The 16215-nt window shown below is 43.1% G+C and overlaps 1 protein-coding gene across 1 annotated transcript in view; it reads right to left on the bottom strand.

Moving 5' to 3' along the window:
- Positions 1-12933, bottom strand: part of CCKAR (cholecystokinin A receptor) — a 30875-nt gene extending 17942 nt beyond the window's left edge. Inside the window, exons 1-2 of the mRNA XM_035114040.2 lie at positions 12595-12933; positions 9989-10237 (exon numbers count right to left, since the gene is read on the bottom strand). Of these exons, the coding sequence (XP_034969931.2) occupies positions 9989-10237; positions 12595-12703 (358 nt within the window). The 5' untranslated portion in view covers positions 12704-12933. The remainder of the gene's footprint in view (positions 1-9988; positions 10238-12594) is intronic.
- Positions 12934-16215: the final 3282 nt, after the last annotated feature.

Genomic DNA, 16215 nt, shown 5'->3' with positions numbered 1-16215 from the left:
GAGAGATGCTTTTCACTATCTCTCTTAATACCAGAGGTGTCCCAGTGAAATTCAAGACAGACAAAAGAAATCTCCTCTAAACTTTTCAAATAATACCACCTCAGAGGATTAACTGTGGCCAACACAAAAGTAGCACAAAAGTAGCACAAAAGTAGATAGATGACTGTTTGCCTTGATTGGAAAACTCCATACAGACCCAATAATTAAATGCAGAACTGAAGGCCACTTCTTTCTATTTAACAACTCGGTTCCAGAATTACAAAACGCTACTTATCTTCCCATAAGAGTTTTGCCTTACAAAGCAAATACACCAAAAAAATTCCGTGCAAAGTAAACACGCAATTCTACACCGATGATACTGTTCTGCTGCGCTCTAATAGTTCTCCACTGGCTACTGAGAAGTTATGGGACGGTACATATGTTAAGAATGCTTTGATGGTGTTTCCTGCTTGGTAGGGGGTTGGACTGGATGACCCTTGTGGTCTCTTCCAACTCTATGATTCTATGGTACTATATATCAGAACTTCTAAATGTCAACTTTGCTGAAACTAAACTGAGAAACTGCTCCATTTACAATGATAAATGGCCATTTGATGAGCAGATTACTGAACAAGTTCGTGGCAAGCGCATTGTGCTTCCCCCATCCCCCTTTCTAGATAAAAGGTTAAGGGGCCCCTGACCATCAGGTCCAGTCTTGTCCGACTCTGGGGTTGCAGCGCTCATCTCGCTCTATAGGCCGAGGGAGCCGGCGTTTGTCCACAGACAGCTTCCGGGTCATGTGGCCAGCATGACAAAGCTGCTTCTGGCGAACCAGAGCAGCACACGGAAACACCGTTTACCTTCCCACCGGAGCGGTCCCTATTTATCTACTTGCACTTTGATGTGCTTTCGAACTGCTAGGTGGGCAGGAGCAGGGACCGAGCAATGGGAGCTCACCCCGTTGCAGGGATTCGCACCGCCGACCTTCTGATCAGCAAGTCCTAGACTCTGTGGTTTAACCCACAGTACCACCTTGATCCCTCCCTTTCTAGATAGAGGATAAATAATGCTCAAGACCCAGCTGTGGCTAAAAACAGAGAAGTTTTTATTGCCTATATACTGAAGTAAGCAGGTTTGGCATGGAATTGGGTCAGGAGCCATAAACACATAAGACTTCTGATCTGAAGCCTGATACAGCCACCTGGCATGCCTGCCGCAGAATCCCAATGTATAAAAACCCATGCGGTGAACACTATGAGATTGGCATTCTTCTGGTAACCTGAGATGAGAGGTGTCCGTCTCAGCACATCCTGAGCTGGTGTGCCTCCTCAGCACCCCTTAGGAGGGTCCCCCTTATTTTTAAATCCTACCCAGGGTTTCAGGAAAGAGTCCCTCCCAGTCTTACCTGAATATGGCAGGTACTGTTTGCCTCAAATCCTTTACATGCATTGCTCGGGATGCGGGTGGCGCTGTGGTCTAAACCACTGAGCCTCTTGGGCTTGCTGATCGGAAGGTCAGCAGTTTGAATCCCCTCAATGGAGTGAGCTCCCATTGCTCTGTCGCAGCTTGTGCCAACCTAGCAATTTGAAAGCACGCCAGTGCAAGTAGATAAATAGGTACCACTGTGGCGGGAAGGTAAACGGCATTTCCGTGCACTCTGGTTCCGTCATGGTGTCCCATTGCACCAGAAGTGGTATAGTCATGCTGGCCACATGCCCGGAAAGCTGTCTGTGGACAAATACCGGTTCCCTCAGCCTGAAAGTGAGATGAGTGCTGCAACCCAAGAGTCATCCAGGGTAGTAGTAGTAGTAGTAGTAATAATAATAATAATAATAATAATAATAATAATAATAATAATTTATTTATACCCCGCCCATCTGGCTGGGTTTCCCCAGCCACTCTGGGCAGTTTCCAACAGAAATATTAAAATACACTAATTTCTTAAAGATTAAAAGCTTCTTAAAGATTAAAAGCTGCCTTCAGATGTCCTCTAAAAGTCTGGTAGTTGTTTTTTCTTTTTGACATCTGATGGGAGGGTGTTCCACAGGGCGGGTGCCACTACCGAGAAGGCCCTCTGCCTGGTTCCCTGCAACTTGACTTCTCGCAGCGAGGGAACCGCCAGAAGGCCCTCGGCACTGGACCTCAGTGTCCGGGCAGAGCAATGGAGGTGGAGACGCTCCTTCAGGCCGTTTAGGGCTTTAAAGGTCAGCACCAACACTTTGAATTGTGCTCGGAAACGCACTGGGAGCCAATGCAGGTCTTTCAAGACCGGTGTTATGTAGTCTCAGTGGCTGCTCCGAGTCACCAGTCTAGCTGCCGCATTCTGGATACCCTGACCTTTACCTTTACCACTGAGCTATGCCCCTTCCCCAACAATATAATATTCATTTTATCAAAGCCACCAATGCAGGATTAGGGAGCACGATTGGGGAACCGGATCAAGCCAGAGAAGCAGATCCAGAAGTGGCCAACCCTTCACTTCTTCACCATCTTGACTCATGGGTGGTTAGGCCAGATTCAGTTCTATTTACCTGAAAAGCTATAGGATGGTTATAGATCTGACTCAAAAGGAGGCGGGCAGGGCCCTACTGCATCCCCGACCCACTTCAAGCACTGTGTGATATGATGTACTTCAATGTATAATATAAGCTGAATTAAAGAGATGAACATATAGAGAAACTGTGAGTCTAGCCAATGCAGACAGCTGGACCATTGTTTATCTGCAGCCCAATCGGGAGAAATATTTTATGGGCAGACTGGCAAGATTTGCGGTGGCTTCTCAGAAACCGAGAACAAAGTTTGATGAAACCAATGTAGCAAATAGTAAAGATGCCATCTGTAGTCACATTTGCCGTTTAGACCTTTTTAATATAGCATTTGGAACTAGTAACTTGTTCCTGTGGTTTTATGAGTATCTAATTAATTAAGGAAGGATAAGGCCTTGTTCCTGATTCTTGGAAGGAATAGCCCTTTGACACTCCACACATTGACACTCAGGAAAAGGCAGCAAATGGCCTTCAACATGAAAATGAACTTTCCCGTCTTATTTATAGGGAAGAAGTCAATATAGTTCTGACAGCTGGCCTGATTTAAAACTGTAACTCTCGATGCGTGGCTGTATAATTTGGCTACAATCTGTATCTAACAGAGCAGGAAATTAGATTATCAGTCAAAGATGCAACCTTGCACTCTTCCCTGTTGCTCCAGGTCTGCAGTGAGGAAGCCTCACTGAAACGGAAAAGGTCACTTACACGGAACTCAATGCATTTCTTTAGAAGGCCCAGTGGTTTGCAAAATGGTGACGGAGAAGCACTCTGCCACAGAGCATCTCTGGGCCCCCTTCTTGCAATACTCCTACAAAACAGGTCCATGCATTGCATAGGCACCTTTCTTCTTCTTCTTCTTCTTCTTCTTCTTCTTCTTCTTCTTCTTCTTCTTCTTCTTCTTCTTCTTCTTCTTCTTCTTCTTCTTCTTCTTCTTCTTCTTCTCCTCCTCCTCCTCCTCCTCCTCCTCCTCCTCCTCCTCCTCCTCCTCCTCCTCCTCCTCCTCCTCCTCCTCCTCCTCCTCCTTCTTCTTCTTCTTCTTCTTCTTCTTCTTCTTCTTCTTCTTCTTCTTCTTCTTCTTCTTCTTCTGTGATCCCTCATAGCGAGTAAGATTGTCTTCCATGTCACGGTCTTAACAGCATAGGTGTCAACCCTCCCTTTTTTTTGCAGGAAACTCCCTTATTCCAGCGCCGTTTCCCCGCTGCTATCCTGGATTGTTAGATATACCGCAGACTGTCCCCGGGACAGGTGAGGCTGCTGCTGATCCCTTATTTTCAAATCCGAAAGTTGGCAGCTATGCTTAACACAGTCCATAAGTGACTGTGGAGGCCAATTCTGGATCCACATGTCCTTCCACGGTGGGGACATAGGTTTCCGGTCAGGAGTTGATCATGGTGAGGGTTTGCCAAGCGTGCCTTCCTCTTAGCACGTTTCTCCCTTGCATCCTGAGTTCGAGCGTCTTCAAAGTCCATGACTTTGGACCAATTGGAGCGCTCGCAGGCCAGTGTTTCCCAGTTGTTGGTGTTTATACTACTTTTTTTTTTTAGATTTGCCTTGGAAGAGTCTTTAAACCTCTTTTGTTGACCACCAGCACTGCGCTTTCCATTTTAAAGTTCAGAATAGAGTAGTTGCTTTGGAAGATGATAATCGGGCATCTGCACAACATGACTAGTCCAACGAAGTTGATGTTGAAGAATCATTTCTTCAACACCGGTGATCTTTGCTTCTTCCAGTACACTGGCATTAGTTTGACTGTCTTCCCAAATGATGTGTCAAATTTATCGGAGACACTGTTGATGGAATCTTTCGACGAGCTGGAGATTACATTTATAAGTGCTCCATGTACAAGCATACAGTAAGGTTGGTAGTACAATAGCTTTGTAAACAAGCATTTTGGTTTCCCAGCAAATGTCCCAGTCCTCAAATGCTCTGCACTTCAATCTGGAGAAAGCTGCACTTGCATTAACACCACCAGGGAAGTGGTGAGATGTTGCGGGCAGAGCCAGCGGTGCAATCCTGCTGCCTTTTCAACGCATGCCCTCACCCTGTTCACACAAAGGGGGCTAGGGTTAGCCATGGAATCACTGCGTAGAATAATACAATGGCAGAGATGGAAGGGATCCCAATGATCATCTAGTCCAGGCATGGCCAAACTCAGCTGTCCAGCTGTTTTGGGACTACAATTCCCATCATCCCTGACCACTGGTCCTGTTAGCTAGGGATGATGGGAGCTGTAGTCCTAAAACAGCTGGAGGGCCAAGTTTGGCCATGCCTGATCTAGTCCAAGGCCCTGCAATGCTCAATGGAAAATAAGACCACTCATCTTTTATCTGGTGGGCAGCATTGCGGCCAGTCAGCCGAGCCTCAACAGTTTTCCAGCGTGGGGGTGGAGGTATGCTGCCTCCCCCCCCCCACACACATCACAACCTACCGCTCATCTGTGCTGGGGACAGCCCCAGCCAATCTGCTGCCAGGGTGGGTGTGGCCGCAGGCAATTTAATTGCGGCATGGCCGGCCTGCACCCCCTTCTTGCCTCTTCGTCGGATCACCCAACCCACCCTGCCTCTTCTCATGCTTTGCTCTGATATGACCTTGCTATGGCAATTGTCGGTTGCCATATTGTTGGGCCCCTTCATGGAGATTTTACTTTCTTGGGCTCCTTGATCACTGCAGATGGTGACAGCAGTCACGAAATTAAAAGACGCCTGCTTCTTGGGAGAAAAGCAATGACAAACCTAGACAGCATCTTAAAAAGCAAAGACATCACCTTGCCTACAAAGGTCCGTATAGTTAAAGCTATGGTTTTCCCAGTAGTGATGTATGGAAGTGAGAGCTGGACCATAAAGAAGGCTGATTGCCGAAGAATTGATGCTTTTGAATTATGGTGCTGGAGGAGACTCTTGAGAGTCCCATGGACTGCAAGAAGATCAAACCTATCCATTTTGAAGGAAATCAGCCCTGAGTGCTCACTGGAAGGACAGATCATGAAGCTGAGGCTCCAATACTTTGGCCACCTCATGAGAAGAGAAGAATCCTTGGAAAAGACCCTGATGTTGGGAAGGATTGAGGGCACTAGGAGAAGGGGACGACAGAGGACAAGATGGTTGGACAGTGTTCTCGAAGCTACGAACATGAGTTTGACCAAACTGCGGGAGGCAGTGGAAGACAGGAGTGCCTGGCGTGCTATGGTCCATGGGGTCACGAAGAGTCGGACACGACTAAACGACAACAACATATTGTTTGGGCTAGGTAGGAATTTTTCCACTTGGCAAATTGGCACCGGCCATTTGGTTTCTGCTTACCTAGTAGCAATCGTCACAACTTTTGTGAGGTTAGGCATTGAGTAAGCCTTTCTTTGGTTGGAGGGGTGGTTGCTGCCTTCTCCTGGGGGTGTGGATTCTATCCAAAGCCCAGACATGGGCTAGGGCTGTGCCACAGCCCCTACGGGGACCCCTCGGGGTGCCACTATCTGATGTAAGTCAGTGGGCACCCCCTATTGGTGGTTTACCCTTCCATGGACTCAAGATATAGTCAAGTCAAGATATAGCCTGGCTTTACCCCAATGCCTAAGCCATACCGCTCACATCGGTAATCAATAAAGTTGCGGCCTATTTGAACCCATAAACCACAATACTCCATGTCAATATGTTTTATTGGTCTCCTGGGAACTTTGTGGCTCGGGACGCCTTGGCACGCAACTTAGGGGGCTCCCACAGCCAGGTGGGTCTCAATGTATCGCCACATAAACTGAAAGGGCACCTGGGAAAACACCCAATAGCCTCCTATGGCTATGTATTTTAAATAATAGTGGCAACTGGTCTTTTAGGGGAGATTGTCTACGGTTATTGATTTTCCTCTCCTGTTAAGCTTCCAAGAACACAAGCTGAAAACCACTGCCTTTACCACTGCTTTGGCTCAAAGAAAAACATCTCCCACTTATTCGGCAACACCAGGCATCCCCAAACTGCGGCCCTCCAGGTGTTTTGGCCTACAACTCCCATGATCCCTAGCTAACAGGACCAGTGGTCGGGGGAGATGGGAATTGTAGTCGAAAACATCTGGAGGGCCGAAGTTTGGGGGTGCCTGGGCAACACTGATAAACAAGCAAAAGCATGGCTCTTGATTTTAACGTTGCAATACCTTTGATTTTTTTTATAAAAAACCCTGCAATTTCACTAATGTAAAGTTTGGGTGCCAAATGTAAAACTTATCTGAGAAAAGGCATCCTATATCTTAAGACATAAAATGTATCTATAATAAGCAAAGTGTTGAAGTCAAAAATATACTGTGTGTGACTATAGCTTTTAGCAAGTGTAAGGTATCTCTTACATAATAAATTCCCAAAGGGCTATATATTGATACTGTTGTAAATGTCGTAGTGATGTATTCCCCTGAAATGTCTTTATGGCGGTAATTACCGAGAAAAAGGGCAAGCTTCCATGCCTCAGATTTTATATCGGCAATTAACTCTAACTTGTTGACTGCCATTGTTTTATGTTTCACTGTTTTATTGATCGTCTAATCAAAAGTGTTTCCAGTTTCTTAAAAATGAACTTTGTCTCTTATTTTTATTATAGGTTTTTAATTTTTGGGGGGGGGGGGAGTTGCGGAGGTTTTTTGGACATAGGCTGCCCAAGACAGCAGATTCTCTTATCTGAGGAACATTTTGTTTTGACTTCACAATCCTTCACCTTCTTACTCAGAAAAAATCCCACTGAGTTCATCAGACTTTCTCGCAGGTAAATGTATATTATTGCGACTTGAGACAATTTTTTTCCTATGCTAACAACTGAAAACCAAACAATTAGCAATTCTACTAGAGAAAGATACCCATGTCCTGTTTCTCATTACATACATGCTTGTGTTTGTGGATATTAGTAAAATTTGAGTTAATCCTTTTCGACAGCCCTAGAAATGCTTTGTGATCTGTACAAAATGCACAGTTTTGTGTCAAACCCATATCCTGATCAGAAGCACATTAATTAGAAGTAGGAAGTCCTACTGATTTCAGAGTCACTTCCATTTCAAAGTCCAACCAGACTATTCTTTCCTTAAAAACACACATACACACGGTAACTACCGTGTTTCTCATATTATAAGACATGTCTTATATTTATTTTTTCCTCAAAAAAACACACTATGGCTTATTTTCAGGGGATGTCTTATATTTTTCCTCCTCCTCCTGCCATGGCCGGTATTGCTGCTGTGCCTATCACTATGTCTTATTTTCGGGTTATGGCTTATATTCCTTGAATGCTTAAAAATCCTGCTATGGCTTATTTTATGGGTATGTCTTAAAATATGAGAAACAGGGTATTTGAGCATAGATAGGGAAGTTTTTAATGTTTGATGTTTTATTATGCTTCTGTATATGCTGAAAGCTGCCCAGAGTGGCTGGGGTATAAATAATAAAAGTATTATTATTATTATTATTACTACTACTACTACTATTACAACAACAACAACAACAACAACAACAACAACAACAACAACAACAACAACAACAACAACAACATGATAAAGAAAGGGGTCAGCTATATCATATGAAAACAAGTATCTAAAGCCTAGATAATAGGCTACAATAGTATTTTCCTGCCTTTTCTCTAGGGAAAAATGACAGAAAATTGAACATTTCTTTTAAGATGTCCCTACTCAACTCTGACCCCTGAGAATGTTCAGTTGGCCAAGTTCTCATTGAAGTTTCAGTAACTCTGGTCTCAACTTTATACTGTCTGATATGATGAAATGCTTTATTTCTTTTCTTGTGGAGACCTTTTAATCACACCCAGAAATAAATTCAGACAAGACTCAAATTTTAGTTTGGTTTTTGGCAGAATTTAGGCCACAACTTGATTGATTAAAATCAAGTGAGTGGTTGTATAGGCTCTGGTTCGACTAGCTCCCTGCACCCTTGCAGGCAGCGCTGGCCCTGGGCACCAACCATAAGTCAGCCTCGGGTGAACACCTGCGACAGACGGCAAGCAGGGGGGTCTGCTAGGCGGAGCCCCAGATGTCCCCTAGACTCAGGCTCAGGGCACAACCATGAGTCCGTGGATTCCTTTAAGAGGAATACCCAGGGATAGGGTGGTAAGGGCTCATTCCTCCCCTATCACCTGAACCCAGAGCCTATCCGCAACCTTACAAGTTGTGACGATTTGCTACGCGGCAGGTAAAAACCCAAATGGCACCAGCCAATCAGCCAAGTGGGGAAAATTCCTGCCATGCCCCTGTCCCAATGCTGAATAGGCTTCCTCGCGAGAAAAGGGAAAACTTGGCAGCTATGACAACAGCACAGTCCTAACCCTGTCTACTAAGTAGTAAATCCTGTTGAATTAAATGGGCATTACTTCCAGGTAAGTGGGGTTAGCTTTATAGCCCTAGTTGTTCAGTTGTAACCCTTAGCATATTTAGTTAGAAGTTACATAGCAATATAAAAGTCGATGAAAACTCTATTTCATTCATTTAGGGCAAAACTGGAGGAAACATTAAAATGCACCACTTGTTAGGTTTGCTTGAGACTTAAGTCTGGAATAATAGAATCACAGAATTGCAGAGTTGGAAGGCACCCCAAGGGCATCTAGTCCAACCCCCTGCAAAGCAGTCCGTTGACTTTGGTTAGTAATTGAGAAAATGGAAGAATCTGTTCTACTTGGGCTGAACATAGCTTGTCGCTACTATTTCTAACTAAGCAATTTCCCACATCTGCAAGGCTTTTCAGTCAGCCTTGATTGTTGGCAGGCAGGTATCAAAGCAAATTATATCCCTTAAGGCTCATTTGTCTCTCAAGCACCTAACAGCATGCCCGGCCGGTGTTTATTTGTTACATTTGTATTGTGCCTTTCCTCCGAGGAACTCCGAATATCATTGCGGCCTTGGCACAACTCTGAGAGTTGGGCTAGAGGGAGAAAGAGAGAATAAGTAACTTGCTTTCACCCCTCCCCCTCCAGCCACTGCACCAAACTGCCTCTGCTCTAGACATCTGCGCCTGTTGTGCCACAAACCAGGCAGAGGGCCTTTTCGGTAGTGACACCTGCCCTGTGGAACGCCCTACCACCAGATGTCAAGGAAAAAGACAACTATCTGACTCTTAGAAGACATCTAAGCACTTTTGCTGGGGGGGACAGAACCTCAGTTAGGTATGTATTTTTATTTATTTTTATTGATTGGGGGGGCAGCTGCCTTTGCTATGCCCATGCATCAGTGGACAAGGTGTGAAACTTTATTGAGAATAAATAGGTGGGTGAGGAGTAGGGAGCAGGCAACAGGTCTGAAATAAACCAGAGATCCGTGGCTCTAAAACGGGACTGATCCCAGCCTATGCAGCAACGATATAGTATTTCTAGTCTGTTGAATAGCTGTGAGGATGGTCAACCTCCAAGTGGTATGGAAGATGTGGTCCCTGAAAGCGGAGGGTTTGAAAACGACTTGGCCTATGTAGTCAAAACTGTGCATGTTCATCGACTCACCCATGAAGTAGCTGGTAAGTTTGCAGAAAGCACTGCCGAAAATGAAATCTTCCAGGAGGTTGGGAATGAGCGTGAAGGGCATGCAAAAGAAGCACAGCATGAGATCACTGATGGCCAACGATAGCAGGAATATATTGGTCACCGTTCTCATCCTCTTGTTCCGGATCAGCACGACGATCACCAGCGTGTTGCCCAAGACACTGAGCAGAAATATCAGAGAATAGAGAAGAATCCGAACTGTTTGTTGGTCTATAGCAAAAAGCAAAAAACACATTGTCGTCATAATTGGAAGAGGCCAGTGAGAAGATCATCGGCTGCGCAGCCACACTAAATTGTACAGAACTTATTTTCTGTCTGCATTATACTGATAGTTTGTATTTGCCTACCCCTCCATTGAGCTTGGAGATTAAGGCCCTGTTGTTGTTGTTGTTGTTGTTGTTGTTGTTGTTGTTATCTGCCCTAAACATTTAAAGCAGTCTTTTTAAAAAATTATTTATTTGGTTTTTCAACTTAAAATTTTGCAATCACATACCCAATGTACAACATAAAAACAAGATTCCACGGAATCTCCTGGACTTCCACCCTCCCCTTTGTAGGTCCTATTATTAATCAATTCCTCCTGCATCTTTTATGATAATCCAGACTCTTTACCTCTTCCATTATGTCCAGGAATTCAACCTTAAACTGCAAGTGATATTCCAATCCCACTAACAATTTTAACTGTTTACAATGAAGTTATAAATTTCCCCCATTCCTTATTAAAATTTCTGACTCTTTCGGTCATTTTAGCAAAGTTAATGGACTATGCAGAAATGGCTAAAATGACATTTAAAGCAGTCTTATGCCACATTGAACAGTCCCGGCTTCCCCCAAAGAACCCTGGGAACTGTAGTTTGCTAAGGATGCTGAGAGTTGTTAGGACACCATGGTTCCCCTCCCAGAGCTACCATTTCCAGAGTTCCCTGGGAAGAGGGATTGGTTGTTAAACCCGTCTGGGAAATGTAGTTCTGTGAGGGGAGCAGAGGGTCTCCTAACTACCCTCAGCACTCTTAAGAGACTACAGTTCCCAGGATTATTTGGGGAAATGATGGAATGATGTTGCTTTCAATGCACGGTGAGATGGGGCTGGAAGATGGACTGGGATTCTGTACCCTTCCTAGTTGCAGGAAAGAGGTTATTTTAGCAGGCGACAGCTCTCTCATCCTTGACCCTTGAAGCCTGCCAGACCCCTAGGGTAACTTGGAGGGCTGGCATTTTTTCAGACCTTGCTCTTATTTTCTGCTGCCATCTCGGCGCAGTTCCCAAATGCCCTCTTCTAAACGACGGTTGCAGGCCCAAGAGCCCTGTCCTTCTTTGAAGCTGTTCACCCAGATATGCAAAGGGGTGTGTGTGTGTGCGTGCGTGTGTGTGTGTTTGTGTAGTAGGCGTTTGCAAGGGACAAGTCTCAGGCAGGAGGGGGGATAGGGTGCAAGGGGTCTATGCCTCCCTAGCAAGTCCTATCTCTGCTTGCTCTCCCCCAGCCGGAGTCCTGAGACTATGCTTGCCTGTCAACGCAGCGAGAGCAGGACAGGTACATACAGGAAAGTTATATAGGGGGAAAGCAACTGTGCGGAGACAATTGCTGCCTGTTGCTTCTCCCCTGCAAATACCTCCCCTGCCTCCGATTTGCACATCAGAGACGGAGATGGGGCTGGAATTCTGTATCAGCTGCCGAGAGACATGTAGTTCTGCCCTAAAACGTGAAGGAAGCTGTAAATAAAAATGTGAAGCAGTGCTAGTGAAAAGGGTGGCAACCAGCCCTTCTAGATAGGCTGGTGTAAACCTGAGATCTGGTTGTGTTTGGTCTCGTTCCTTCTGCGCTCTCAAGCTTAGCTCTAAGCAGCTCAGTTCTGGTCTATCCGGAACACATCTCATGCCTTCTCTCAAAAGGCATAGCATATTCAACATCTGGTACTTCTTACAAGATAACCCCCCTCTAAATTATGCAGCTTGCAAATCCCTATTTCTACCCACTTAGGAATATATCAGACAACAAGTAGAGTAATTTATGACTCTGTTTTGACACCTTTGGTATCACACACACACACACACTAAGTCCTTCTATATGCAATTCATAATAAAATAAAATAATAATAATAATAATAAAACTTTTTAAATTGCACCAGTGTTTCAGCTCACTCTTTGCCTTTCCTGCCCTGTGTTGCACTTGTTCAATTTTCCAGCAAACATATATGTTGCTTTGTTACAATCAGAAAGTAAAACCATTTATTTTGACTTTCCACTCTCGTTTTTTTAAAAAAACAACACCTGGCCATTATTAGCAGCTTTTGGAGGTTCCGGGTGATGTATTTGATACTGACGCTTTATTCTCGTTACGTGGATATGGTTTTAATTGTTGTATTTTGCTGTTGCCTTACTGCCTAGTGAGCCACCTTGGTATTCATTTGGAAGTGAAATGTGGTATGTTATTATCTAATTATTATCAGCACAGAGCTTTGCTTTAAAACCCTTTATCAATTGCTTACCCTAAACTAGTTGCAGGTAAAGCTGATGGTATTAAAAATGCATATGTATCGATATAGATATATAAATAAATTGTACCCTACCTTTAGGCTGAGAGTGATTCGTGCAGAAAATGGTGTAATTTTCCAAGCCAAGCTCACACAGGAAAGCAGAAATATTGGTGTCAAGTAGGCTGTAATTACTTATATCCATCCTTCACTCTTCAGAGTTTAGTTTCTAAGGCAGCAAGCATAGTTTGGGGACTATCAGTCCATTATTTCAGGCCTAAAAGAAACCTGCAGCGGTGGGCTTTGACAAGAGTCGCTGTCCAGAGTTTCTCTTTCTCAGCCACCCATCGGGAATGCTTAGTCCGTGCAATTCAAAGAAGCTTGGGGACGCTTGTTTCGAGGACGGCGTGAGGCAGCTTAAATGCCGCAGAGAGAAATGCAGGAATGCACACAAACACTCTGATTCCTCTATTCTGGATCCACCCCTTTCTTTTACGGACGGAGGTGGCTTTGGGATATAACCATGCCGGGGAATGATTGCAAAGTTAACCCCTTGCACAATTGCTCTTAGCCAGCAGATGCTCAAGATTTCTCCGGTCACAGTTACAGTATTTATAAAATTGAGTCAATACATGATATTTGCACAGCCTTATCTTATGCACGTTTGCTCAAGCATAGATCCACCGAGTTCAATGGGACTTGCGCCAAACTGTGCACAGGATGGCAGCCTAAGGGCACAATGCTTTACAGGTAGTTAAAAAAAGTACAGTCCCAAGTGTTGGAAATGTAAAGAGAAAGAGGGTTCTTTGTGTGGGTGCCTGATGATCGTCTTCCAAAGCAACTCCTCTATTCCAAACTTAAGAATGGAAAGCGTAATGCTGGTGGTTTAAAGACTGTCTCAAATCAAATCTTAAAAAATGTAGTATAAACACCGACAATTGGGAAACACCAGCCTGCGAGCGCTCCAATTGGAGAACAGCTTTTACCAAAGGTGTCATGGGCTTTGAAGATGCTTGAACTAGGACACAAGGGAGAAATGTGCTAAGAGGAAGGCATGCTTGGCAAACCCTCACCGTGATCAACTCCCGCCCGGAAACCAATGTCCCCACTGTGGAAGGACGTCTGGATTCAGAATTGGCCTCCACAGTCACTTACAATTATTAATTTTTTTTATTAAACATTTTATAACAAACAAAAAAATACATAGAATACCAAAAATACAAAGCACATCATTACAACAACAAAAAAACAAAAAAAAACACATCAATACAAACAGAAACATAAACATATCATCTTTAATCAACTTTTTAAATCATTGTCTTTTTGGCTTCCCCAACTCCCCACTATCTGATTTTCATTTTGAATATCACTGTAGCAGTTTCTATTTCATCTCTTTTACTTTCTTCATACTATAATCTCCTTAATTCCTCTTAATCTCATATTTATATTTGCATATCAATTTTTCAACCTTATAAACTCCTCTTATCTCCCTATTGCCTTAACTTCTGTATTTCCCTAGATATTCAGATTTTCAACTTTCAAAAGTAGTTCCCTATATATATTTTAAACTTTCTCCAGTCTTCCTCCACTCTTTCCCCTGCTTGATCTCGGAGTCTTCCTGTCAGCTCTGCCAGTTCCATAAAGTCCAGCATTTTCATTTGCCATTCCTGTAAAGAGGGCAATTCCTCTTTTTTTCCAATATTTTGCAATTAAAATCCTCGCAGCTGTGGTGGCATACATAAACAGATTGACATCTTTTTTTGGGATTTCTTCCCCTACTATTCCAAGTAAAAAGGCCTCTGGTTTTTTCAAAAACGTATTTTTATATATCTTTTTCATTTCATTATAAATCATTTCCCAGAAGCCTTTTATCTTGGGGCATGTCCACCACATATGATAGAATGAACCAACTTCTTCTTTACATTTCCAGCATTTATTATCACCTTTATGATACATTTTCGCTAATTTTACCGGAGTCAAATACCATCTATACATCATTTTCATTAAATTCTCTTTCAGCACCGTGCATGCCGTAAATTTCATACCCTTCTTCCACAATTTTTCCCAGTCCGACATCATTACATTATGACCCAAATCCTTGGCCCAATCAATCATAACCGATTTTGTTTGCTCATCTTTCAGATGCCATTCTAACAATAAATTATACATTCTGGACAAATTCTTGCTGTCTGCCTCTATTAACTCTGTTTCTAGTTTCGATTTTTCTGATTGAAATCCTATTTTTTAATCTATCTTGAATGCTTCATTTATCTGCACATACTGAAACCAATCACTTAACCTATCCTTCAATTGTTCATACGGCCTTAATTTAAATTGGTTTTCCACCTCCATCAAAATGTCTTTGTATTTCAGCCTATTCTCATCCATATTCCACAGTCACTTACAGACTCATTGTTAAAACCATGTTAATGGAAGACAATCTTACTCAGCTACAAGTGATTGTCAAAGAAGAAGGAGGAGGAGGAGGAGGAGGAGGCGCTCTTGTAGTAAGGTTACAGCTTACTGGGAAACGATATATAATGAAATGAAAAGGATGTTTAAAACATCCTTAGTAAAAAACAACAACCCAGAAACTTTTCTTTTGGGAATGATAGGGATAGAACTACCTAAACTGTATAGAAACTTATTTATGTATGCGACTACAGGGGCAAGAATGTTCCTCGCCCCAAAATGGAAAGAAGCAGAAGTCCCAGCAAAGGAAGAATGGATACAACAACAACAACAAAAGAATATGCAGAAATGGCAAAACTTACCAGAAGAATAAGAAATCAAGAAAACAAACTTTTTATAAAAGAATGGAAATGGTTTATTGAATATTTACAGGTAAAGTGTAAACAGATAAAAACATCGGAAGGATTGTAATAACCTGCAGTTTCATAAGAGTATATATTTAAAGAAGATGAATAAATGAGCAAATTAAGTTACCGGTAATTTGGATATGCAGAATATATTAAAAATTAAATTAAGGAACTGCCTAAAGAGGGGGAGGAAATCAAGTTTTGAAATATCAAAATGATTGTACAATTAGTGAAATGCATAAAATTAGTGAAATGTGTAATCTTGAAAAGTATAAATCTTTTTTTAAAAAAGTATAGTCCCTTATTAAATTACATATAACTTCCGTGTTTCTCTTCGATAGGAGGTTAGGGAAAAGTCTACGGAGGCAGTTTAAATCCAGAATTTTAAAACACAGAGCCTAGGAACACCTAATACTCTGTTGGAATCTGGCTGAGAGTGCTAGGTACATTAAGTCTCACAGTTTTCATCCTCAGGATTCGCTCTGATCCCATGGAGACATAGCGCCAAAGTAAATGTTATGGATCATACACATTAACAAGCTCCTAGCGTATTCTCTCCTTTCCTGTCGTTTTTGGCTCAAAATCACCACTTCCTCGTCCGTAGGGGGAAGTATAGGGGGTCCCTATCATTTGTCTGCTGCAGAAAGCAAAGGAACATTTGAATTTTTATGAAATAGGATTAAGTGGTCCCTCCCTCCCACCTGCTGAAGTTATCCCACCTTTTTACCTGCTTTTCAGAGGGAGGGAGGGAGGGAGGGACTGTTGCTGCATTATAACCAAGTTGACCCTTAGAACTGCTCTTCACAATACACACAGAACTCAGGTGGAAAACTGATGTACAGTATTGGACTGTGTCACTTCAGATTACAGGTTGATCATATAGAGTGCTTTTTTTCTA

This window comes from Zootoca vivipara, chromosome 9 (assembly GCF_963506605.1).
Source record: "Zootoca vivipara chromosome 9, rZooViv1.1, whole genome shotgun sequence".
Lineage (NCBI taxonomy): Eukaryota > Metazoa > Chordata > Lepidosauria > Squamata > Lacertidae > Zootoca > Zootoca vivipara.
This window is presented reverse-complemented; position numbering and strand designations above follow the sequence as displayed.